Raw genomic sequence first — 27,030 nt, forward strand, 5'->3', positions numbered from 1 at the left:
ACAGTATAAAGGTTCCTCAGAAACTTAAAACTACCATATGATCCAGCAGTTCCACTTCTGGGTATTTATCTGAAGGAAACAAAAACGCTCACTAAATATCTGCACCTCCACGTCCATTGTAACATTACTTACAATAGCCAAGACATGGAAGCAATCTAAGTGTCCATCAGTGGAAGAATGGATAAAGAAAATGTGGTATATATGTATGTACAATGGAATACTACCCAGCCATAAAAAAGAAGCAAATCTTACCATTTGTGACAACATGAATGGACCTTGAGGGCATTATGCTAAGTAAATAAGTCAGAGAGAGAAAAGCAAATACGATATGACCTAACTTGTATGTGGAATCTATTGTAAAACAAAATGAAAAAACCTGAGCTTGTAGATTCAGAGGAGAGACTGGTTGTTGCCAGGGGTGGGGGGTAGGCGAAACGGGTGAAGTGGGTCAAAAGGTACAAACTTCCAGCTATAAGACAAATAAGTCTTGGGGGTGTTATATACAGCATGGTGACTACAGTTAATAATATTCTATATTTGAAAGTTGCTAAGATGGTAGATCTTATAAGTTCTCATCACAAGAAAAAAAATTATAACTATATATGCTGATGGATGTTAACTAGACTTACTGTGGTGATCATTTCACCATATACACAAATATCGAATTGTTGTACACCTGAAACCAATATGTTACGCATCAACTATATCTCAATTAAAAAAATTAAGGCTTGATTCCAAATGGAAACTTACCATAACCTTGTCTGTGCCAGTAGGTGCTTGTGGGTTAATAGGTCACCTTCTTCCTGGCGTATCCTAACCAGGGTCTCCTGGAAATAATGCCTAAAGCTGGTGGTTTTCAAATGGGGTCCCTGGAGGTTTGGTTTGGAACCATTGCAGATCACAATGGTTCCATTTCTACTTTTATTTATTTATTTATTTAAAATCTTGGCCTTTGAAGTATGGATGGGAAAAATGGCTTTGCTGCTACAAAAGAGAAAAAAATTGGGAAAAGGAGAACAAACTCAAAACCAACCTGCTCTGAACTCTAAAAGAGATGATTCTACTGTGGATCCAAGGCCCAGGAATTAGTCTCCTGGAAGGATACTCAGGGACTTCAGGGGAGAGAGGGGCTCTGACAGTCTTTGTTGTTATCCTCTAAGCTCGATGAACCAGCATCGAGTGGGAGGTGGGAAGCTTTGGCGGTGCCAGGGCCAGGCTGGGCGGCCCCTGTCTGGGACTGGCATGAGAACATACGTTGGCCAAGGGTGGCCCATAGAGTTCTCTTCTGCTTTTAATGACAATTGTTGGGGGCCGGGGGAGGAGACATGTGTTGAAAGCTGAACTAGGCTGGGTACTTGCATTCTCTCATTTAACCCTAACAACCCCCAGGTGGGATGTACCATTTTTGTCTCCATTTTAGAAATGAGACCTAAGCCTCAGAGACCGGGTCTAGTCTGAAGTCTTAAAGTGGGGCTGGTAGAAGCAGGACTCAAATCCAAGCTCCCAAGGCATAGGACCCCACACCACCCTGGGACGAATGGTCGGTCATTCCTCGATGCACTAGGCGTGCTCACCTGGATGCTGAGGTGTGACCACTAGGTGGCGACAGAGCCTCACAAAGAGTTCCCAGGATTCCGGTCAGGCAGCAGCCTGAGACGTCAGCCGGCACCGCAGCAACCCCGGACTCCTGGACCATCGGAGCAGGGCCATACTCCCTCTCTAGGCCCCGCCTTGCATGCCCCAGCATGTGGGAGAGCGGGTTCTGCTGGGAGCCTGGCCTGGATCTAAATCGCAGCTCTGCCACTTCCTGGCCTCTTGTGCCAAGGATGCATCTGAGCATCAAGTTTCTCATCTCTAAAACAGGAGTGATGACGCATGTCCGGGGCTTGCGGATGAGAAAAAGACCTGGCAATGGATGGGTTTGTGGTAATTAAGACAAAGGGAGCATGCACTGCTTGCCAAAGAGAGGTCTCCTGGGGTGTTTTACAATGGCCAACATTTAAACCCTGAAGCATTTTACATAGAAACCCTGAATTTCTAGCTTCTTTTGAGAAGAAGCTGCATCCCACACAGCTGCATCTGCTAGAGCCATACCCTCCAAGCTACCACAGTCCCCACCACTCTCTATTGGGCCTCATTTCCCCCAAGTCTGTCAGCTCACTCAGCCCCTTGGGCCTTGAAGGCAGGGGAGTTTGCTCCTCAGACAAATCTTGGAAGTTAGGAACAGTGCAGTCTGTCCCCATTCTGGGGCAGGTAGGGCTTGGGTGGGTTTTTGTGTATTTCCCTCGGGCCTGGAAGAGAACCTCACCACCTGTGACTCCCACTGGGCACCCCCAGGAAGGAGGGCACGGAACCCAGCTGCTCCAGGCCTGTACGTCCCTGCTGGGGGCCGCGGTGGGCAGACCGCAGACCAGCCTTGGTTTGCCTCCCTGGCTCTGAGGCTTTGGAGGCCAGAGCTCGCTACTGACTGAGGAGGAGATCTCATTTTGAGGCTGGGATGGCCTCCTGGTCCCATCAGCTGCTTGTCAGCTGGGCCTGTGCCCTCTGTTAACCCCAGCATGGCTTCCTTGTATACCGATGGAGTCTCCCCTTCCCCAGAGCCTGCGGAAATGCTCATGAGCCATAGCTCACATCTCAGCTCAAACATCACCTCTTCCCCCAGGGAGCCTTTCCTGGTCCTCTAAGCAGAACCAGCCATCTGCTGCTGCTTCACTGTGCCCACAGCATGCACTGGCGTCTCCTGTGAGACCTATTTTATCCTGCTCAGGCAACAGGTGCTTATTTACATGTCTGCCTTTCTCCCTGGACTGTGTTTTCCTGAACGCTGCGGCTCCTACACCCAGCCCAGGACCCACAGGAGGTGTTGTAAGCAGCTCCTGGCAGGAAAGAACTCTCGCAGGAGGCCCCCTTTGTCTTGTCGCTAACCTTAAACTTGCACCCCCATGCTCTACTCATCTCCAGCCCTAGCACACCTTTCAGATCTTTTGATCGCATAATACTCTGCCTAATCTGTTGGTTCTTTTCATAGATCACAGAAGTAGAAATGAGTAAGTAATTAACAGATGACCAGATCTCTTCCCTAGCTTCCCCCTCCAGTCATCTCACAAACTGTGTAAGCAAGATAGCATCTAAAGAAAAATCAAAAGAAGTCGACAAGTCTGCACATAGTCGGAGATGGTGATGACTGTGACACCCCCCCCCCCCCCGTCTCAATGATTAACTGAGACTGCTTCCGTCTTTCCCTTTGAAAACTTCACGGCCAAGTGAATCTTCAGATGTGGTTTTTGGGGGACACTGAGTCCACCATCTCCCCAGATTGCCAGCATTCTGATTAAAAGCAACTTTCCTTTCTACCAACATTTGCCTCTCTCTCGAGTATTGATTTTTGAGCAGTAAGCACCTGGCCCTGATCCAGTAACAATGCCTGAGAGACGTTTCTGAGGTGAGTGAAAGCGTGCAGTGTTGGGGCAAAAGCAGGGCTGCCCAGAGAAAAGTATTTGGATGCAAAACCATTTTTTTTTTTTGGCTGCGCTGCATGGCACGTGGTATCTTAGTTCCCCGATCAGGGATCAAACCCGCCCCCTGCATCAGAAGTTCGGAATCTTAACCACTGGCCCACCAGGGAAGTTCCCGCAAAACCATTTTTAATATGAGACTCTTAGAGACTTGGGCCCTTTAGGATTTGGGGCTGAAGAGCACTAAATATCTGTCCCCAGGCTTGGCATGAGGATCCTGGCAGGAACATCCTTTACTTGGTTCCTCCCATGGGTAAGAGAAGGGGCCGGGGGTCTCCCCAGGGCCACCTGCTAACTCTCACCTGACTCCCTGACAAGGGCTGGAGATGGCAATTCTCTGGGTTCCTGATTCATTCTTCCCATCCTGATTAAGACAACAGCAGAGCGTTCCAACATTCCTACCAACAACACACCTCTCTACCAGACCAACAGCTAACATCGGTGTGGGAAGGGCAGGGAAGGTCCCCAAGCTCTGGACAGAGCCCAGCTGCTCCAGAGTCTGGCTGTCACCTTCTGTCCTTCACCTGCCCACGTACAGGCTCAACTTGCCAAGTGCTTTCTCAACCCTCAGCCCCCAGGAACACCCCTGGAGGGACGTGGTGCTGTCATGCACAGCACACCGGGGAGAACACGGAGGCAAGAGGTGGAGTAACTTGGCCAAGCCCAGATGTGTCCGACGCCCCAGGCTTTATGGAGGGCTGCCCTGGCCCTGCCCCCGGCTCTCTCTCCTCTGCACTTCACCCATGACCAGCAGCCCCAGGAACAGAGATGTTAGGAGGCCCTGACTCCAGGGAACTCTGAGGCTCCCGGGACATCCATGGTACCTGCTGTCCTAACCTGGCTGGTCTTCCCTCCAGCCACCCTCTGTCGTGAAACCTTCTTCTCTGGTCGCTGCCTTTTCATCGTCCCTCAGGCTTGTCGCTGCTGTTCTCCCAGCCTGCCGGCCCACTGCTCTCCCTGATCACACAAATTCTTCAAGACCCCTTGCAAATGGCTCCTTCTCCAGGAAGCCTTCCTGGGTTAGCTAGCACTTCTCAGCCTCACCTAGAGGCCCCTTAAAACCGGTGGCTGGGCCCGACCTCAGAGCTTCAGAGCACATCTGAAGACGTGCATTTTTCTAACAAGTTCCTGGCTGCTGTTGCCGCCGCTGCTCTGGGGCTTCACCTCGAGAACCACTGGTTTGCACCAATGGTTTTCAACTGGGTTTGTTGGAGGTGTATTGGGGGCCTTCGTGAGAGTTTGTGTGAAGGAGGAAACTTTGCTCCCCCCCCCCCCCCCCGCCCAAGCCCAGCAGGGCAGCTTTGCTTCTGTGCGTTTAATATGATGGAGTTCCATGTAAAGTTCTGATTGAAGAAGGGATTTAGTTACTGGGAAAAAATGCTGCCCTTCACTCACCCTGATCAAATGTGCTCTCGCTTCCAGAGGGGAAGGGCTGGCCTCTGGGTGTGGGTCTCTCTCACACCCTATGTTTTCCCCAAGTAAAGGCTCTCCTTCCACGGGAGGTTCTATGTGATTTTCAGTGTAACACAGACAAACATTTCTCACTTGAGGAGCTGCTTTTATAAGTATTATAAAAATATTTATAACTAAAATAATTTTTAAATGTTAATAGTCTAGAATTCATTTTACTGAGAAGTAGGAGAAAATTCTAACATGTTGAACTAGCAGAGCTGTGATTTCACAGATGCTATTACTCAAGCTGAAGCTAAATTTAAAAAGTGAACAGATTTAAAGCCGACGTAAGGTAGCGTGTTAGGTAACAGCCCAGCTGACATACTGATAATGTAAAAATCAGGGTGATGGTTGGAAAGACTGCAGTTTAGGAAAAACTGTCCTTTAGAACAGTCTGAAAGTCACTTGAGGAGTCCTGCTCCCTCCGTGCTCTGGAATGTCTTCCCCTTGAGTTCCATGCTCATCTCCCCCTGTTTTCTTTCTTGAACTAATGCAAGATTAGGATGACGTTTTGAAAAGGGCATCTCGTAAAGCAGCCTCGTCCCCACTGGAGCACAGGCTCCGGCCCAGTAGCCAGCTGGCCATCTACCTTATGGTAATGAGGTGTCATCTCCCCATGGGGTCTGCCTTCCGCCCTTCCACTCCTGCCTCTTCCTCCGAGACCACCTCTCTCGCTCCCACCCGCCACTCTGTGCCAGCGGAAAGTGGGGGGGTGGGCAGGGAGAGGCGGCATCAAAGCCGTCCTGGCATCTTCTCCTAGTGCTGGAAGCAGGCGCGAAATGCGAGGGGGGCTTGTGCAATGGGGGCGGGACTTTGGTCCTCACCTGTACACCGTGGTCGGCGGGGAGCTCAGGCTGTCGTAGACGAGCCTCACGTGGCCCTGGTACAGCTCCAGTGCCAGGGGGTCATTGTCTCCCTTGTAGAGAAGGATGCCGTTGTCCTTGTCCGTGGCCACCTGGAGGGAGTCATGAGGGTCAGGGCTGCCCTGAGTCCCCACCTCTCCCGTCCCCGCCTCACAGAGCCCTCTTCCAGGCGGCCTCTTCTGAATGAGCCCTGGATCTGAATTCATGTCCGTACTTCCTCCTTCATCTAGTCTGTTCATTTCCATAAGGAAGTCCTATACTTAATGCTCCAGCAAATGCTGATTGAGCAATTCAACAAATATTTATGGAGTCCCCTTTATGTGCTGCTATGTTTTTATGTACGTGTATGTGTGTGTGTGTATATATATATATACATATATAAAAATGCCTGGAGCCCTGAGCTCTGATCTAGCCTCTTGGGGCCTTGGTCTCTCTGTATAAAGTATAATAACAATTATAAACAAAATACTACCAATTACTACTTAATTCTGTGTTTACTATGAACCAGGCAGTGTGTTAAGTGTCACCTAGGGAATTTTTTAAAAACACAGCGTCTGGGCTTCACCTCAAACCACTTGCATACAGATCTCCAGAGGCCCGACGCAGGCAAAGATACGAAGTGCCCCAGGAGGTTCTAAAGTGTTGCCAGGCTGAGAAGCACTGGTCTCAAAGCTGCTGCCCAGAGGGCGTCTGTTTGCCAGGCACAGGGCACCAGGGGTGGGGCTCTGTGACCAGCCTCTTGGCCCCCGCTGCCTAGCCCAGGAGCAGCTGATGTTGGCCTGGGGCCAGACCCTGGCGGAGCCCAGGTCCCCGCAGGAGCCCTTGCCCATGAAGCTGATGGGGAGCAGGGGGTCTGATAGGACACTGGGCTGTCCGGGGCACTCGGTGCTGCACTGGGTATTGGGATGTAACCCTTGCGTCCCTGGGTGTCTGGGACTGAGGGACGAAGGCAGGACGGTGACGAGGGGACCAGGGGCGAGGGCAGTGATGGCAACCAGAGCTTCTTTCTTGTGTGCACCTGGGGTCAACCCCCATCTCAGAGGCCTGCCCGCTGGACTGTAGGCCCCACGAGGTGAGGCCGTGTGAACGTTCACACATCTCTGCAGCCCCAGTGCCTCGAATGGTACCTGGCAGGGGTGGATGCCCAGTGGATCTTTGTTGAATATTTTCTCCATAAGCTTATACCTGGGCTAGTGTGGCCATAACCAGAAGGAAGAAAGGGCCTTAGCTAATGCTATGTGGCGGAGCCACTAACTGGCCTGCGCCCTCTAGCTGTGTCTCTGGGGTCCCCCCTGCCCACCGAGCCTACAGGCAGGGGCCTGCTCTTTATCATACCCCTTCCCTTCTCCCTCTGCCCCCCAACAGCATTGAGGTCACCCAGAAATGTAGCCTGGAAGAACTAGTCAGGTCCATAGGTAAGGAACTCGACAGAAGTTAGTTGGAAAAGAATTGGTTCATACTGAACGGTTTCCTGTTCCCTGAAAAATGCCCTGCTCCCTTGTGCCTCTGGGCCTTTGCACACGCTGATCTCTGAGGCTGGAATGCACCACCCCCCTTCATCCTGCACCATCAGCCCCTCACCCTTCCGCCCTTCTCCAGGCAAGCTCCTACTCATCCTTCAGATCTCAGCTTAGTTCTCATTGCCTCTGGGGAGCCTTCCCTGATTCTTCCCAGCAGGCTGGTATCACTGCCCCACCCACATGCTCCCACAACACCCAGGGTTGTCATCCCGCCCTGGGCAAGGGGCTTTGCCTGTCTTGTCCACCACTGAATCCCCAGTGCACAGTGTCTGGCATGTAATAGTTGAATGAATATTTCCTAGAGAAAAGAATGAATGAGGCTGGAGTGGGGGCTGCTCTTTGCAGTGAGCTGTCTATAGAACCCTCTGGACAGAGCTGGTCCCAGTCTCCCCAACCTGAGTGTTGTCCCTTACGATGTGTAGGGAAGGGGGCAGGACTGCTGCCATCTGGGGCATCTCAGCTGTTCTCGGGACAATCAGAGCTTGGGGGCATGTTAGGGGCCTTCCAAGGGCTGGGTGGGTGGGGCGCACCTGCAGGGAGATGTTGGCCTGGGGCCGGACCTTGGCGGAGGCCAGTTCCACGTAGGAGTCCTTGCCCACGAAGTTGACGGTGATGAGCTTCTCGCACCTTGGGCCGGCAAAGCCCGGGGGGCAGCGGCAGGTGGGCTCCTGCTGCACCACGATGCACTGGGCCCCATTCTGGCACTCGTACTGGTCGCAGGGGCTTGTCTGTAGCAGGACCATGGGCGGGGGGTGCTCGCAGTAGAGCCCGCTGTGGGGGAGGAGAGGAGGATGGGGGGAGGGAAGATGGGGAATGGTGAGAGGAGACATCAAGTTATTTAGGCCAAAGAGCCACTAGCAGAGACCGTGGCATGAGAGGGAACTGAGACTAGTTCCAGCCCTGCTAGTAACTGGGGCAAGGCCTGATCCTTCTCTAAGCCCCAGATTTCCCTTTTTCTTTTTTTCTTTTCCGTATGCGGTCCCCTCACCGTCGCGGCCCCTCCCGTCACGGAGCATAGGCTCCGGACGTGCAGGCCCAGTGGCCATGGTCCACGGGCCCAGCTGCTCCGCGGCAAGTGGGATCCTCCCAGACCGGGGCACGAACCCGCGTCCCCTGCATCGGCAGGTGGACCCCCAACTACTGCGCCACCAGGGAAGCCCTCCCATTTTTAAAATAATGGGGTCAGACTAGAGCACAGGTTCTCAATATCAGCATCATCAGAATTGCCTGCGATGAATTTGTTGAAAGTGCAGATTCTCATCCAGCCATGGATCAGTGGATAAGCAAAACGGGGTACATACACACAAGGGAATAACACTCAGTCTTGAAAAGGGCATTCAGACACATGCTACGGTACGGATGGACCTTGAGGAGATTATACTAAGTCAAAGAAGCAGAGAGCAAAAGACAAATGCTGTCTGATTCCACTCACATGAAGTACCCAGAGTGGTTAAACTCATGGAAACAGAAAGTAGAATAGTGGCTGCCGGGGGACTTAGCTGGTGGTCCAGGGGTTAAGACTCCATGCTTCCAATGCAGGGGGTGTGGGTTCAATCCCTGGCCAGGGAACTAAGATGCCACGTGGTGCGGCCAATAAATTAAAAAAGAATGGTGGCTGCTGAGGCCAGGGGAGGGGGAACAGGAAAATGTTTAATTGGATACAGAGTTTCAGTTTGCTAGATAAAAAGAGTTCCGGAGGACTTCCCTTGTGGCGCAGTGGATAATAATCTGCCTGCCAATGCAGGGGACATGGGTTCAATACCTGGTCCAGGAAGATCCCACACGCCGTGTAGCAACTAAGCCCGTGCACCACAACTACTGAGCCTGCGCTCTAGAGCCCGCAAGCCACAACTACTGAGCCCATGTGCCCTAGAGCCCACATGCTGCAACTACTCAGCCCGTGTGCTGCAACTACTGGAGTCTGCATGCCTAGAGCCCGTGCTCTGCAACAAGAGAAGCCACCACAATGAGAAGCCCATGCACCACAATGAAGAATAGCCCCCATTAAGAGAATTCAGCACCACCAAACCAGCTTTACAACAAATGCTAAAGGAACTTCTCTAGGCAGGAAACACAAGAGAAGGAAAAGACCTACAAAAACAAACACAAGACAATTAAGAAAATGGTAATAGGAATATACATATCGATAATTACCTTAAATGTAAATGGATTAAATGCTCCAACCAAAAGACACAGACTGGCTGAATGGATAGAAGAATAAGACCTGTATATATGCTATTTACAAGAGACCCACTTCAGATCTAGGAACACATACAGACTGAAAGTGAGGGGATGGAAAAAGATATTCCATGCAAATGGAAATCAAAAGAACGCTGGAGTAGCAATTCTCTCATTCAGACGAAAGAGACTTTAAAACAAAGACAAAGAGAGACAAAGAAGGACACTACATAATGATCAAGGGATCAATCCAAGAAGAAGATATAACCATTGTAAATACACACCCAACATAGGAGCACTTCAATACGTAAGGCAAATGCTAACACCCATAAAAGGGGAAATCGACAGTAACACAATCATAGTAGTGGACTTTAACACCCCACGTTCACCAATAGACAGATTATCCAACATGAAAATAAATAAGGAAACACAAGCTTTAAATGACACATTAGACAAGATGGACTTAATTGATATTTATAGGACATTCCATCCAAAAAAACAGAATACACTTTCTTCTCAAGTGCTCGTGGAACATTCTCCAGGATGATCATATCTTGGGTCACAAATCAAGCCTTAGTAAATTTAAGAAAATTGAAATCGTATCAGGTATCTTTTCCGACCACTACGCTATGAGACTAGATATCAATTACAGGAAAAAACCGTAAAAAAATGCAAACACATAGAGGCTAAACAATATGCTACTAACTAACTAAGAGATCACTGAAGAAATCAAAGAGGAAATCAAAAAATACCTAGAAACAAATGACAACGAAAACACGACAACCCAAAACCTATGGGATGCAGTAAAAGCAGTTCTAAGAAGGAAGTTTATAGCAATACAAGCCTACCTCAAGAAACAAGAAAAATCTCAAAACAACCTAAACTTAAACCTAAAGCAATTAGAGAAAGAAGAACAACCCCCCCCCCCCACCAGAGTTAGCAGAAGGAAAGAAATCATAAAGATCAGATCAGAAATAAATGAAAAAGGGCTTCCCTGGTGGTGCAGAGGTTGAAAATTCGCCTGCCAATACAGGGGACATGGGTTTGATCCCTGGTCCAGGAAGATCCCACATGCCGCAGAGCAACTAAGCCTGTGTGCCACAGCTACTGAGCCTGCACTCTAGAGCCCGTAAGCCACAACTACTGAGCCTGTGTGCCACAACTACTGAAGTATGCATGCCTAAAGCCTGTGCTCTGCAATAAGAGAAGCCACTGCAGTGAGAAGCCTGAGCACCATAACGACCCAATGCAGCCAAAAATAAATAAATAAAATAAATTTATTTAAAAAAAGAAATAAATGAAAAAGAAATGAAGGAAACAATAGTAAAGATCAATAAAACTAAAAGCTGGTTCTTTGAGAAGATAAACAAAATCAATAAACCATTAGCCAGGCTCATCTAGAAAAAAAGGGAGAAGACTCAAATCAATAGAATTAGGAATGAAAAAGGAGAAGTAACAACTGACAATGCAGAAATATGAGAGATTACTACCAGCAACTATGTGCCAATAAAGTGGACAACCTGGAAGAAATGGACAAATTCTTAGAAAAGCATAACCTTCCAAGACTGAACCAGGAAGAAATAGAAAATATAAACAGACCAATCACAAGCACTGAAATTGAAACTGTGATTAAAAATCTGCCAGCAAACAAAAGCCCAGGACCAGATGGCTTCACAGGAGAATTCTATCAAACATTTAGAGAAGAGCTAACACCTATCCTTCTCAAACTCTTCCAAAATATAGCAGAGGGAGGAACACTCCCAAACTCATTCTACAAGGCCACCATCACCCCAATACCAAAACCAGACAAAGATACTACAAAAAAAGATGTCACAAAGAAAGAAAACTATAGGCCAATATCACTGATGAACATAGATGCAAAAATCCTCAACAAAATACTAGCAAACAGAATCCAACAGCACATTAAAAGGATCATACATTATGATCAAGTGGTGTTTATCCCAGGAATGCAAGGATTCTTCAATATACACAGATCAATCAACGTGATACATCATATTAACAAATTGAAGGAGAAAAACCATATGATCATCTCAATAGATGCAGAGAAAGCTTTCGACAAAATTCAACACCCATTTATGATAAAAACCCTGCAGAAAGTAGGCATAGAGGAAACTTTCCTCAACATAATAAAGGCCATATATGACAAACCCACAGCCAACATTGTCCTCAGTGGTGAAAAACTGAAAGCATTTCCACTAAGATCAGGAAGAAGACAAGGTTGCCCACTCTCACCACTATTAGTCAACATAGTTTTGGGAGTTTTAGCCACAGCAATCAGAGAAGAAAAAGAAATAAAAGGAATCCAAATCAGAAAAGAAGTAAAATTGTCACTGTTTGCAGATGACATGATACTCTACATAGAGAATCCTAAAGATGCTACCAGAAAACTACTAGAGCTAATCGATGAATTTGGTAAAGTAACAGGATACAAAATTAATGCACAGAAATCTCTTGCATTTCTATAAACTAATGGTGAAAAATCTGAAAGAGAAATTAAGGAAACACTCTCATTTACCATTCCAACAAAAAGAATAAAATACCTAGGAATAAACCTATCTAAGGAGACAAAAGACCTGTATGCAAAAAACTATAAGATATTGATGAAAGAAATTAAAGATGACACAAACAGATGGAGAGATATACCATGTTCCTGGATTGGAAGAATCAACATTGTGAAAATGATTCTACTACCCAAAGCAATCTACAGATTCAATGCAATCCCTATCAAACTACCACTGGCATTTTTCACAGAACTAGAACAAAAAATTTCACAATTTGTATGGAAACACAAAAGACCCTGAATAGCCAAAGCAATCTTGAGAAAGAAAAACAGAGCTGGAGGACTCAGGTTCCCAGACTTCAGACTATACTACAAAGCTACGGTAATCAAGATAATATGGTACTGGCACAAAAAAAGAAATACAGATCAATGGAACGGGATAGAAAGCCCAGAGGTAAACCCACGCACATATGGTCACCTTGTCTTTGATAAAGGAGGCAAGAATATACAATGGAGAAAAGACAGTCTCTTCAATAAGTAGTGCTGGGAAAACTGGACAGCTACATCTAAAAGAATGAAATTAGAACACTCCCTAACACCGAATAAAAAATTAACTCAAAATGGATTAAAGACCTAAATGTAAGGGCAGACACTGTAATATAAACCCTCAGAGGAAAACATAGGCAGAACACTCTATGACATGAGTCATAGCAAGGTCCTTTTTGACCCACGTCCTAGAGAAATGGAAATAAAAACAAAAATAAGCAAATGGGACCTAATGAAACTTAAAACTTTTGCACAGCAAAGGAAGACATAAACAAGATGAAAAGACAACCCTCAGAATGGGAGAAAATATTTGCAAATGAAGCAACTGACAAAGGATTAATCTGCAAAATATACAAGCAGCTCATGCAGCTTAATATCAAAAAACAAACAGCCCAATCCAAAAATGGGCAAAAGACCTAAATAGACATTTCTCCAAAGAAGATATACAGATTGGCAACAACCACATGAAAGGATGCTCAACATCACTAATCATTAGAGAAATGCAAATCAAAACTACAATGAGGTATCACCTCACACCCGTCAGAATGGCCATCATCAAAAAATCTACAAACGATAAATGCTGGAGAGGGTGTGGAGAAAAGGGAACCCTCTTGCATTGTTGTTGGGAATGTAAATTGATACAGCCACTATGGAGAACAGTATGGAGGAGGTTCCTTAAAAAACTAAAAATAGAACTACCATATGACACAGCAATCCCACTACTGGGCATATACCCTGAGAAAACCGTAGTTCAAAACAAGTCATGTACCACAATGTTCATTGCAGCACTACTTACAATAGCCAGGATATGGAAGCAGTCTAAGTGTCCATCGACAGACGAATGGATGAAGAAGATGTGGCACATATATACAATGGAATATTACTCAGCCATAAAAAGAAATGAAATTGAGTTATTTGTAGTGAGGTGGATGGACCTAGAGTCTGTCATACGGAGTGAAGTAAAGTCAGAAAGAGAAAAACCAATACCATATGCTAACACACATATATGGAATCTAAAAAAAAAAAAAAGGTACTGATGAACCTAGAGGCAGGACAGGAATAAAGATGCAGACATAGAGAATGGACTTGAGGACGTGGGTGGGGAAGGGTAAGCTGGGACAAAGTGAGAGTGGCATGGACATATATACACTACCAAATGTAAAACAGATAGCTAGTGGGAAGCAGCTGCATAGCACAGGGAGATCAGCTCGGTGTTTTGTGACCACCTAGAGGGGTGGGATAGGGAGGGTGGGAGGAAGGGAGACGCAAGAGGGAGGAGATGTGGGGATATATGTATACGTAGAGCTGATTCACTTTGTTATACAGCAGAAACTAGCACACCATTGTAAAGCAATTATACTCCAATAGGATGTTAAAAAAAAAACAGAGTAGCCCCCACTTGCAGCAACTAGAGAAAGCCCGCGTGCAGCAACAAAGACCCAACACAGCCAAAAAAAAAAAAAGTGTTCTGGAGATGGATGGTGGTGATGTTTGCACGACGATAAGAACGTACTTACTGTACATTTAAAAATGCTTAAGACGGTAAATTTTGTGTTATGTGCATTTTACCACAATTAAAATTTTTTTTGTTTGAAAGTGTGGGTTTCCAACTCCTTCTCCCCACCCCAGATTCTAATTTCGGAACTCTGGGGTGGGGCTCTGGAACTTATATTTTCACAAGCCTGGCATGCAGATGGTCTCAATCAGGCTTTGGAACCAACTGCCTTGAGAACTCATGGTTCCTTCCAGGCTCACGTTCTGAGTCTACGACCAGGGCTCGGCTGCACAGTCAGATCTATACCGCCATGAGTACTGACATGTATACAGGACTGTCCCACAGTCTGACCCCCCCTTACGTGGTCCCTGCCTCCCCTCCAGGCTCCCCTGGGCCCTTCCCTTCCAATCAGTGTGGGAGCGAGAGCTGGCACCCTCATACCCCTTCCACGTACCCCACAGACATCTGACCCCCTGGCCAGGGCCTCCAGTCTCCCCTTTCTCTCCTGGCTTCACTGATTCCAATGACTGACCCCCAAACCCTCCCATTCACCTCCATTTTCCTGCCATTAGGGCACCATACTGTTTTTGTTCTCCAGCCTAGAAAGAAGACTCCTGCCAGTGTGGCCATGTGGCTACCCACACCCTGCAGGCTGGGCTCCAGAACGGTAGCATCTTTCATTAGATGGAATCACGCCGAAGTTTGACATAATATGAGCCGGACCCTAAGTCCGACTTCCACATGGTTGCCTAGGGTACCTCTTTTTTTCCATCTACAGAATGGGGTGAACAAGGTCTGCTCTGGCACTTGGAAGGGCTGAAGAAGGTTTGGGGGAATAAAGGCACCACAGAGACCTAGGGCTAGGGCTGTCTGGGTCTCCACCCTGGCTGCCTGGGCCCACCAGCCCCCAGCCCACTGCCCCCTGCCCCCCTGCCATCCGGCCCCTTGACCATACCTGAAGCCCTGGGGGCAGATGCACGTGTAGCCGTTGACCGCATCCACGCACTGGGCCCCATGGCGGCACCTGTGGGTTGCGCAGTCATCACTGTTCACCTCGCAGAGCTTCCCGCTGTAGCCAGGGAGACATTCGCACCTGGAACACAGTGGAGCGAGGCTGTTCTACAGCCAGTCTAGGCAGCCTCTCCTCTATCTACCCACGTAGCCAAGTCCCCGCAGCTCTTGCGGGCTCCCCAAAGCCTGGCCTGCCATGGGTCTCATGGGCTGTCCACAGCCTCTGGTCACTGCAGTGCGATGTCTGCCTGCTTCACGTGGGGCATCTTGTCAGGAGCCGGCTGAGGAGGGCAGGGCTGCGGTCACACAGGCTTTGGCTTGGCTCTACCACTGTCTACACAGAACCAGTATTCAGCTTAGCCTGCCTTTGTGCCAGGCACTGAGCTGAGCACCTTTCACAGAGCGCCTTGCTAAGGCCTCCCAGCACCCTGTGAAGGAGGGTCGGTCCCCCTCCAATACCAGAGGAAACCAGGGCTCCAGGAGAGCTGACCTGACTTCCCCGAGGCCCCCCGCCATGGAACACTCACGTGTGTCAGTGATACTTCGTTTACAGTTAACGTGTGTCAGACCCTGTTCTCGGTGTATCTGCCATGCACTGCCTCTCTGTGTTTCAGTTTCTTCACTTTTCAATGTGACTGATGATCAATAACTTCACCTCTTATGGTGGCTTTAAAAATTAAGTGATACACTCTGTGCAGGCCACTAGATCCACACTGAGTAAACTGTCAGTGTGATATGTAGAACGAGCTGATAAGGACACTCCCTTTGATTCTATTCTATTGTTTGTTCATTTTTTCCCAGGGATTCGGGCTGATATAAGAAGGTGAATCCCTTTGCCCTTGATAAATGCCTCCTGGTCTCCAGGGGAGAGGATGGGAGCTACTGACCCAACCCAGGCCCTGCAGGCTGACCCGCCCCTCCCTGAGGAGCATGGTGTCAGCAGCTCCATCACGTCCCTGCTAGCCCAGGTTTCAGCCCGGCCAGAGACGGCTGCGGCGGGTCTCCCTAAACATGGGCCTGAGACACACATCTCTGGGCTCCTCTGTCTGGGGTGACAGTGTGCCGAAGTCCCAGCAAGGAAGAGACCAAAGGTACCACCTTACTCACAGCGGCTTCAGCACACAGACACGTGTGAACACAAACGCTTCCTGGCTCCTCTACCTCCGGCAGGGCCTGGAGCCTGCACCCCTCTCTGGGCTCACTGGCTGAATTCTGCTGGGCGGAGTGTAAATAATAACCACAGCCTATCCCAGTCAGAGGAGGAAGGTGGTATGGGCAGGGGGTGGTGTGGTACGGGTGGCCAGGCGGGGAGGGAAGTGAGACCTCGGAATACTTATGTGACACGGGAGCCTGACGGGAAGCATCAGGACAAAGGGATAGTCGTCCCTCCGCCCTCTCCTCACTCCACCCCCTTTAGGATGGCTGGAAGTGGGCTGGAATCACAAGCAGATCCTGGCAGTGCTGGGGCTGCCAGAACATGGTGCATGCCGTGGACTCAGCATGGCAAGGTAAGACACTCAGGGGGTGGGGTGTCCCTGGAGGGGGCGAGTTCTAGAATCTGAGGATTTACTGGACCTGCGTCCAAAAGCTGTGAAATCTGCTAAGACCTGACCTATTTACCTTTACTTATTTGATGGGTAAATTTGATATATGTGACCTACTGCTGCACCAGAAAGTGCAAACTTTCACGTCTTAGCCCCCGTTCCTTCCTAGTCTTTTTTTTTTTTTTCCTTGCGGTACGCGGGCCTCTCACCGCCGTGGCCTCTCTCGCTGCGGAGCACAGGCTCCGGGCGCACAGGCTCAGCGGCCATGGCCCACAGCCCCAGCTGCTCCGCGGCATGTGGTATCGCCCCGGACTGGGGCACGAACCCGCGTCCCCCGCATCTGCAGGCGGACCCCCAACCACTGCGCCACCAGGGAAGCCGCCCTTCCTAGTCTTTTAAAGGAACAGCTCGGGGATGCCTTTTGGGGGCACATGCTCAATATATCACAAGCCAGGCCTCTGCTAGGGTTAAACCTGGCCCCAGCAGGCATCTGTGTTTGTGTCTCCTGAATTCTAAGAAGTACCTGCAGAGCAACTCAAGCTGTATGAGCTTCTCCAAGGCAATAATAGCTGCTCACTACTTACAGGGCAAAACCCAGCCTGATAAGCATGGAATTCGAGGCAACTGAGCAGGTCTTTATGAGGAATTAGGGAAGCCATGCTCCCTCGCAGATGAAGCAGTGGAAGTCTGGAGGAAGATGTGTTTACATCCTTCTTTTCTCCCAGTGCTACAGCCCTCTCCACACCTGCGCTTCCTAAATGAAACACCCAGGGGTCTTGTTAAAGTGCAGCTTCTGATTCAGGGAGTCCGGGTGGGGCCTGGGGATTAGTATTCCCAACAAGCTCCCATGGGATGCTGATACTGCTGGTTCATGGACCTCACCTCCAATAGCAAGGATCTCTACAACACTTCTTCATCGGCCAAAGACAAGCATCTCGTGGTATAACCTGCATTCCCTGTTGTCCTCAAATGTGTTGCCTTTACCTTTTTTCTAAAGCGTAAGGGTTATGCAATTTTGATATGCATTCGACCTACTGATTCTGGACGACGAGTTACCAAGTGACTTCAGTAGCCTCTGGATTTAGCCGAGGAATCAGTCAGGCCTGGATTGACTCGCATCCCTTTCTGTGCACGTGTGCCGGCTGCTGGCTCCACCTCACTGAGCCTCAGCCCCACACAGGAGGTGGGTAACAGTTTCTACATCCTAAGATTGCTGAGTGTTAAGCGAGATAATAATGCACAGTGCCTGACACAGAGGGAGCGTTCAGTGCATGCCAGCCACTGCCATCTTTGTTTCTGTTATTATTTTCAGTGTGTATGGGCAGTGTTCATTATTATTTTCAGGGCTTCAGTATATTATTACTTCAGTGTTCATGTCACAGATACTGATAGAGTACTATCTGTTCTGTTGAGTTGAGGCCTCATTAGAACAGCATACAAGGAAATCCCCAAGGATAAACATCTTCAAACTTGGGCAAAGGTTGCACTGACTGCACATCTCTTTTGTTAATGCCCCTGTTCCCTGCCTTGGGATGTGAGTTGTTATGGTGATGGCAGGGGAGGGCGATAACATTATAAAATGCTGCACTGGGAGAAGAGACTTTTCATTTAAATGCATCTCAAAAAGAAAAAAAAAATCAACATTATTGAGTTGGCCTGTAGACCTCTTCAAGATTCTAAGAGACACTGTGCATAAATATATCAATATTATCTCAAGATTCTGAAAGCGAGACTGGTTTCTATATCCTATATTGTCCTTGAACTCAAGGGGTCTTGGTTACAGTAGAGAGAGTTTCCAGGGACAAGTAGTAGAGAATCGTGATCTCTGGTCCTAAGTCTCTAGCACCCCATTCCCAGACCTGTACCCTGGACCACTTCTGACCAGTCTCCAAGCTCGCTATGCTCGTCCAAGCCAGCTTCCTCTGAGCTTGCCGTCCACTCAGCCTGGAATGCCACTGATCTCCTTTCCATCTACAGATATTCTCCCCACTCTTCACGGCTCAGATGCCCAGTCGCCATCACCGCCCCTTCTTAGGTACAGGCAAAGCACTTTTCCTGTCAGTCCAGCCGGCTCAGCTTTGGGTTCAAGTTTGTGTTTTAAGCATCTCTTCCTACCCCTTTGCTCTTCCTTCAGTTGAAGAGCAGCCCTGATCTGAATTCAAATCCTGGAGTGGGAAAAGCAGGGTGGGGGGCAGGCATCCCTCGCTCTTACTCAAGCTCAGGGAACTTGATTATGTGAAAGCCCACCTGGCACACCTCCGAGGGGATGGGAGCAGGTGAGGCAGACTTGAAGGAGGGTGCACGCACCAAAGGACCGCAGCCTCCTTTGCTCCCTCTGAAGCCAGAGGCCCTACACGCCTCTTGCGTTTCCCCTGGTGGTAAGTTCTAGGCTTGGGATATCCAGATAGAAAAGGAAAACACAAGAAGAGGTGCTTATGGCCTCCTCTCACCCTCACCTACTCTAGACTCTTCTCCCACCTGCGGGGCTCCCTCCTTCTTGCAGTGCATCCCAATTCCACCCATTCTTTGGTGGTCACTTCACATCCCACCTCCTAGGGTTGGGGGGGGCTTCCCTCTCTGCTCCAGAAAGTTCTCCCCCGCCCCCTCCTCAGACCCCCAGCAGCACTTAGAGCCAGGATCGAGGACCCTAGGAATTGCTTCTTTTCTTAACCTTTGTTTTGTGTCAACTTTTCCTCCCCCAGGTCCACGGCAAGGGCCTTGGAGGGAGGGAATTGAAAACCTCCTGCGCTACCCACTGCCTTCAGTACAGTGAGGATCTGGGGCCTGAGGGAGAGGGAGAGGGAACAGAGAGGACAGACACAGAGGCTCAGAAAGAGAGACAGAGAGAGACTAAGAGGATTAGACCATGACTGGTCAGAGATACAGACAAGCACACGGTAACAAACAAGTAACAGGCAGAAAGAGAGAGAGAGGAAAAAAAAATGTGGAGGGAGCCCCAGAGTCTCTGCCTCAAACCCAGACCGCTGGAGCCGGGTCCTTGGGACCCGGTGCTGGGCATGAACGAGCCTCACCTGAATCCTCTGTCCAGGGAGACGCACTTTGCCTCGTGCTGACAGAGGTTCATCCCGGGCACGCAGTGGTCGATCACCTCGTCGCACAGCTCACCTGGTGGGGCGGGTAGAGAGAACCCAGGCATCAGGGAGGGTGCCGGGGGGATGCCCTGGCTAGAAGTCAGGTTCATCCAGCCCCTGGCCAGGAGGTCACGGGTATCAGGGGCCCTGCATGTGCTCTTTTGGCGTCTCCTTTCTCCTGTGCCTCAGCCTCGGTTTCCCTGGCAGTGACCATGGGAAGACTGCAGGACCTCACCCGGGCACGGTCACTGCACCACCATAGGGGCGGCGGCAGCTGAAATCACCCCTGACCTTGGGCTATGCTTATTTATTTTTCCTTCCACACCCATGTGTGGAGCACCTCCTGTGTGGCAGCACTGTGCTGGGGACACAGCCGTGACCTGGCCCTGTCCCCTCTCCCCCGCCATGGCTAGTGCGGGGGGTGTATCTACAAATAAGCAGGCAATTAATTACAACACAGAGCTGTCAGCGCGATGACGGGAAAACTCAGTGGAAACCCAGAGGCTTCCTGGAGGAGGGGACAGCGCTTAGCTCAGTCCACCTGTTACAGATAAGTAATAAGCCCCTTGGATTTTCTCAGAGAAGAAAATATGGAAAGAATGTGAAGTTCTGGTCTCTGGATACATCCCCTTTGAAATTCACAGTGTCAGAAAATGCCGAACAGGCCATAAATACCCAAGGATGTAAGCCCTGAAATACTGACGCTACCTGAAAGTGTGTTTTGGGAATGTGGGAGGTAAGATAGGACAGCAGGGGAGAGGCCCCTGGCAGATGCATCTCTGAGTTTTGCGCTTCCTCACATTCCACCCCCGGCAAGCCAGGTGGAGAGGGATCTAGAAGAAACAAACTTCCAGCCAGGGAGGTTCATTCAGAGGACAGGCGTGGGCAGGAGAAGGCAGCCTGGGCCGCGGCTCCCAGGGGACAGGGCAGAGGACGGTCCTGAGGACGGCCGGGGAGAAAAAGCATGACAGGCATAGCCCCGGCGTCTGTTCTCTGTTGCGGTGAGGATAAGCTGACTCCCACCCCGTCCTCGTTTTGCCCCAGTCTCTCAAGACCACAGAGAGCACCGTGTGCCTTCTAAGCCTCCCCTCACCTGCTGGAGACACCCAGAGAGGTGCGGTCTCTGTGGGGGACACTTTTTGACGTTTTCTGGCACAGACAAAACCACTACGTCCCATTCTCAGGAACAAAGTACAACAAGCCAAAACTGCACCCCGGTCCATGGCAGACGCAGGCGGGAAACCGCCTTAATACGTGTTTCCTCAGCTCCCTCCACCCGTGCCCATCTGCCCACCGTCAGTTCAGACCCGAACGGAGCGTGACCACAATGTAAGTGCCTCTGTGCTGGCTTCAGACACCACCAGGGCTCCAGGGTTCCCGAAGGAGGGGATGAACATGAACCAAATGAACAGACAGCTGAAAGGGCCCTGGGGAACTGTTCAAAGTGGGGAGGAGCTAGTGATTTGCAGGGGGTGGGGTGGGGGGTGGCAGAGGGTAGACAAGCTAGAAGAGAGAGGGCCTCTGGGAAGCCCCTCATAACACAGTACCAGGTGGTGGGGGTTCAAGACTTTGTCCAGAGGGGGACAGGAGGTGGAGTCTTTGGAAGAAGCTAAGAAGGTGGTGCTCTTCGAACGCACGACAAGCCACAGCCTGCAACGGCAACCCGCGCTCGGGCGTCGGGGCTCACCTGTGTACTCTGGTGGGCACACACACACATAGGTGTTGATCCCGTCCACACAGGTGGCGTTGTTCTCACAGTCGCTGTCCTCGCAGTCGTCTGGGTTGATCTCACACCGCTGCCCCTCGAAGCCCAGGGGGCAGGAGCAGCTTTGGGGATGTGTGGGTGCGAAGAGGGGAGCCGCGGGTCAGGGAGAGGGGTGGGTTGCAGCGGCAGAGGGGAAGGTGGAAAATAGAATCAGTCAGGTTTCTCCTCTGGATGGAGGTCCGGGACAGCACGGTGGACCCAGGAGGTCTTGGGGTCCTGAGCAGGAAGACCCTTAGGAGCCTAAGAGGGCATTTCATCTAGTCCCCTGTCTCCGGGCAGTATTCCATCTCCCCGGCCCTGGATGGCTACCTCGCCAGGGGGCAATTCCCATTGGCTGTGCCTCCTTCACCGCTCCCCCAGCTGGATGTAGTTTCCTGGGTAGAGCTTAAATTCCTCCAGCTGTCTCCTAAGCAGCCTCTGGGTAGTCTCTTTTGTAGACAAGGAGAGAAAGAGCAAAACGAACCCTGCCCTTTTGGTGATTTTCTACTCAAGGGCAGCCTTTGTATCTGGAGCAGGAAACAGATCAGGCTCTGCGACCAGGTTTCTTGGAAGTTAAATTCTGCGTCTCAGTTTCCTTATCTGTTGACTGGTGCTATTATCTACCCCCTGCAGGGTGGCTGCAGGCATTAAATGAGATTATACAAGTAAAACGCTTAGAAGGGTACACAGCACAGCGAAAATGTTCAGGACATGTTAGCTAGATTTAGTTCTAGGCAAAACTACCCACCCCCTTAACCTTATTCTCAGGGATGCCATTTCTCCCTGTCAGGTATTCCTGCTACTTCTGAGCCCCCTCCAGCTTCTGGGGGCTGAGGGAAGGGTGGGAGGGCCCCTCTGCTGCCAACACTTTCTGGTGAGCCTGGCTTAAAGCACCATAGATGAGTATGATGCATTTCCTTAACCTGTCTCTGGAGTGTTAAACCTCTTGGATAAAAACCTCAACCCCCATCCTCTGCCCGACCTTGGCCACTTCCCCAGGATTAGACATGCAAAGTAAGTCAGCACTGATGAAGTCGGTTCTGGGCAGCTGACAAGGGGCGGTGCGGGGGGGGGGGGGGGGGGGGGGGGCGGCGGGCGCTGGGAGGATGCAGGTGGGAGCCGAGCGTTTGATTAAAGAAGCGCTGCAGGGAATCTCACTCTTTCTGTGGCCCATCCCCCCTCGTCAGGGACCAGGGACATACACCCCCATCCACGAACGTGTGTTCCAGCCTCAGACCTGGAATTCCAGGCCTCTCTCCGTTTCAGAGACTGCTCTGACTTGGGCGTTTAGCTAAACAGCGAAACTAAACTAATAGGAAGTGGATTTTTGTGGTCCTAGAGTCCTAAATAACCTCCTTCCCTCTGTGACCTGAAAACTGGGTCACATTTTCTACAAAAGGCTGGGGGAAGGGTCCTCGGGCCTGAGCTCTGGAGCTGGAGCAAAATGACTCTAAGTCCTTTTTGTTTCTCTTAGGGACCCTGGCCATTCATGAAAAAGGTCGTTTCTTCAGAGCCAGACAGTGGGTCGTTTTCCAAAGATCTTAAACCACAGTGTTGCCTATTTTCCTCAAATGAGTTACTCTGACTCTCCCCGGAGCTTTAGGACTGCATAAACGTGGGGTGAGAGTGACTGGTCAGGAGAGCTGGGGTTGCTCATGGACTGGACAGAGGAAAGAGGATAAAGTTTTTTTCTGTCCTCACTGGAAACCTTACGGGAGGTAGGGGTGGTGGAGGGGGTGGTGGTGGAGCTATCAAGGATATCTCAAGAGCAATGTGTGAGCTGTAGAGACAGCTCTCTTTTGAGACGAGGGACAATGTGTCAAGACTGGAGAAGCATCTGTATGAAGAGGTAGGTGATGCTTCCAGAATTCTGACCAGTAAGAGGTGTCATGGATTGAATTGTGTCCCCTCGAAAAGATATGTTGAAATCTTAACCCCCCCCCCCGCCACCCAGTACTTGAGAATGTGACCTAATTGGGAAACAGAGTCACTGCAGCTGTCATTAGTTAACTGAAGACCACATTCACCGGAGTGGGGTGGGCCCCTAATCCTATATGACTGGTGTCCTTATAAGAAGACGGCCATGTGGAGACAGACACAGGGAGAAGGCCATGTGCAGCTGCAGGCCAAGCAATGCCAGAAACTGCCAGCAGCCATCAGAAGCCAGGAAGGGGCGAGGAAGAATCCTCCCTTGCCGGTTTCAGAGGGAGCACGGCCCTGCTGACACCTTCAGTCTGGGCTTCTGACTTCCAGAGCTGTGAGAGAATCCATTCTTTGGTTCCAAGCCCCCCAGCCTGCAGTACTTTGTTATGGCAGCTCTAGGAAACAGAGGAGGGACAAGGGAGCAAAGCCTCCGTCCGAACAGGTGGCTCTCCCTTTGCCAGCCTGCCAGGTGCTGCCCTGGGGGGCAGTGCTTTCCTGCTGCTTGAGGATCCCACACAAGCTATACCATCCCAGGGGTATGGGCCACATTGCCTGCACCCTCCACCCCATTTTCCTAATCCTGTGGGTCTGGGCCATTTTCCTTGAAAATTAAGTCCTAAAAATATTTCCAGTTCCTTTGAAATCCTCAACAACAGAGGGTGGAGATGGGTCCTTCCGCTCACCTGCAGAGAGGGGAGCAACACAGTCGCCTGCAGGGGGCGCTCCTGTCCCTTGCCGAGGCGGGTCCCTGGGCTCGGGGGTGGCGGTGAGGGGGCACAGGGGGCGGGGGCAGAGCCAGGCTTTCAGTCCTGGAGGCGTGATTCCTGGCTGAGGCCAGGTGGCCACCACTGTGAGATTTCTGGGTAGTTTCTCCCCCCACCCCCCGGGGCTCTCAGTGGGTGAGAGTGTGTTGTTTGGCCTGCTCCAGGCAGGAAAACCAACTCTGCCTAGCATTTCACATTTTAAGAGTTGATTCTGATGGGGCTGGCTTGGCAGATGGACACGTGGGCGGCTGGGTTCCCTGGGGAGAACCCAGAGCCCAGAACCTGATGTCTTTCGCAGAACACGCAGCAACCCTGGTCAGAGGGCTTTTGTTTGCAACCTGAGCGCTAAGACCTCCGCACACAGCTTGCCACCAGATGCCCCCCCTTTACCGCCTGACCCGCTGGCTCACTGGGGGTGCCACACGGGCCAATTGCCCCTGGTCTGCTTTGCCAGGATAGGGCCCGGGAAACTGGACATGTGCACACAGCTGGGAGGGTGGGAAGCAGGGAGGGGCCTGAGGTTTGCCAGAGCGGCAGAAGGCCCGCCCCAAGGACAGGAGTGAGAAGAACCTTAAGTGCCTTCCACCCCTTTTCTTCCTGAGCTCTTAATGCCAGGGAGGAAAGAGGTGAGGCTTGGAGACTCAGGAATGAGTGTCAGGATACGGGACCTAGAGCCAATCAATTCTGTGCCTCAGTTTCCTCATCTGTTAAATGGGGATAGTACCTACTTGTACCGGATAGGGTCCTCATGAGGATTTAAATGAGGCTTAGAGTCACTGCCTGGCACATAATGAGCGTGTAATCGATGTCACCTATTATTATTGCTTTTTATAACACAGAAAAGAGTGGTGGAACTACCAGGCTGGCAGGTCTTTGAGCCATTATCCCATCCTACTCTGACTTTAGCCAGCAACTGTGGCTTCCCTTGGAGGGAAGCCAACTGTGGCTTCCCTTCTCCTGGCTCTGGAGACGGACTACCTGAATTCAGATTCCTGTACCAACACTTACTGTGTAACTGCGGACAAACGATTTATCCCTTTGATGCCTCGACTTCCTTATCTATACAAGAGGGATAGTAGTAGCTGCCTTATAGGGAGTGAAGAGCCTTGGAGTCATTCACATAAAGGGCTGGGCAGAGTGTGGGCACACACGGGAGGCGCATAGCTGTGCTCCCTCAGCCTTCCCCAAGAGCCTGACCATGAAGACTGAGAGGAGGGAGGGCCCAAGGGTGAGCTGTTACCTGAACCCATCACTGTGGCTCTCGCTCAGGTGGCAGGTGCCTCCGTGCAGACAGGGGTTCTGGAGGCAGGTGTTGATGGGCATCGTGCAGTCTTTTCCCTGAGGAGCAGGAGAGAGAGAAGCGTGTGGTTAGGGAGGCTTTCTGTGGCTGCCATGACGAAGAGACCCCTGTGGGTTCCCAGCGTCCTTTGGGATGAGGTCAGGGAGATGGAGCCCCTCCCTGGGACAAGCCTGCTGTGTGACCCAGAGAAAGCCCGAGGGAGCCCTTGCCTTTGGTCAGTCCACAGTGAGGAGGGGAGGAATGCTGAACTCAGGAGTCTGGGCCCCAGCTTCACTACTTCTCAGACTTCACCCGCTTTTCGCCATCCTTCCCTGTAGGCCGAGAGCAGGGGCTCTGGAGCCAGGAAGACCTGGTTTCATATTCCAGCTTCACCTCTTCCTGGTTGCCTGACCTTGATCTTGTATAATAAGCCTTTTAACTTCTACAAGCCTACCTCATAGAGCTCCTACCAGAATTAAACTAGACCTTTCAATAAGGAAGTGCTTAATATTACGTAACACATTTAGCACATAGTAGATGATATTATTACTAGCCTCACTGAGGCTTAACGGTAATCCACAACTTGTAGGCTGGACTACGGCTGAAGTGTGGCCCACAGACCTTGGCCCTGTAAACTGACAGCCCCCCAGAGTCATCTTTGATTGGTCTGTGGGCCCAGGTGTTGGCATTTACTCTCAAGTTCTGCAGGTGATGCTGATGTGAGGCCAGATTGAGATCTCCTGTGAGACAGAGTTTTGGGTGGAGTGGGATTCCTTTGGAGCAGGCCCCCCTGAAGGGGATGTCTGAGCGTGTGTAGGTGGGGAAGAGCGTGTCGGGCAGAAGGAATGGCGAGGGCAAAGGCACTGTGCAGGGAGGCTGAGACAGGGACTGTGGATGTCAAGACCCAGCGTCCCAGGGAGCACTGATCCTCTGCGTCCAGCTTCTCCCCTGGGACCCGTGGATCAGTGCTGCGCCCAAGCCTTGGCCGGCGGTCCTCGGGAGGACCTGGGGGGTCTGGTGGCGGCAGGGAGGCATCTGCTGCGTTTGTTTCTGGGCTGTGGGCTCGGCGTGGGCGCCGTGCCAGGCGGGGCTGATCGCGGGAGTCCTTCCACTGCCACACCACCTGCTCGCCATCTGCCTGAGAAAATCCTCTTCCCCGCTCTGCTGCCGCCACCAGTGCCTGCGAGGAGCGGACCGGGCTCTGCCGAGTAGTGCCGCCTTCTCACTCTCTCCACACCGAGCCTCAGGCCCTGTCTCCAGCCATCTGAAGGCAGGCCCGCGTCTGTCTGCTTCCTCTTCGAGCCCCGTCACCAGTAAAGGGCCCGTCAGAGGTTTCTCGGAGGGGACACGGAGAATGCAGTTCGGGTTGGGGTCTGGTTGTATCCTAAACCACAGCAACGTGGGATCCCTTTCAGAAAGACCACGTGTCGATGGAAACTGCGAGGCTCGTTCTCACTGTCGTTTATGGAGCACATTTTCTGTTCCAGGCCTCACGCTAAGTTTTATATCGCGTATAATGTGCGTAACACCCCTGCAAGGCTGGTATGGTTGTTATTACCCGCATTCTTACAGAGAGGGAAGGC

At 50.7% G+C, this 27,030-nt stretch overlaps 1 protein-coding gene across 1 annotated transcript in view; it reads right to left on the reverse strand.

Moving 5' to 3' along the window:
- SLIT3 (slit guidance ligand 3) overlaps positions 1 to 27,030 on the reverse strand; it is a 610,776-nt gene that overhangs the window by 24,409 nt on the left and 559,337 nt on the right. Inside the window, exons 27-32 of the mRNA XM_030829978.3 lie at positions 25,409 to 25,506; positions 21,425 to 21,564; positions 19,678 to 19,771; positions 15,046 to 15,183; positions 7,881 to 8,121; positions 5,792 to 5,922 (exon numbers count right to left, since the gene is read on the reverse strand). Of these exons, the coding sequence (XP_030685838.1) occupies positions 5,792 to 5,922; positions 7,881 to 8,121; positions 15,046 to 15,183; positions 19,678 to 19,771; positions 21,425 to 21,564; positions 25,409 to 25,506 (842 nt within the window). The remainder of the gene's footprint in view (positions 1 to 5,791; positions 5,923 to 7,880; positions 8,122 to 15,045; positions 15,184 to 19,677; positions 19,772 to 21,424; positions 21,565 to 25,408; positions 25,507 to 27,030) is intronic.

This window comes from Globicephala melas, chromosome 3 (genome assembly GCF_963455315.2).
Source record: "Globicephala melas chromosome 3, mGloMel1.2, whole genome shotgun sequence".
NCBI classification, from domain to species: domain Eukaryota; kingdom Metazoa; phylum Chordata; class Mammalia; order Artiodactyla; family Delphinidae; genus Globicephala; species Globicephala melas.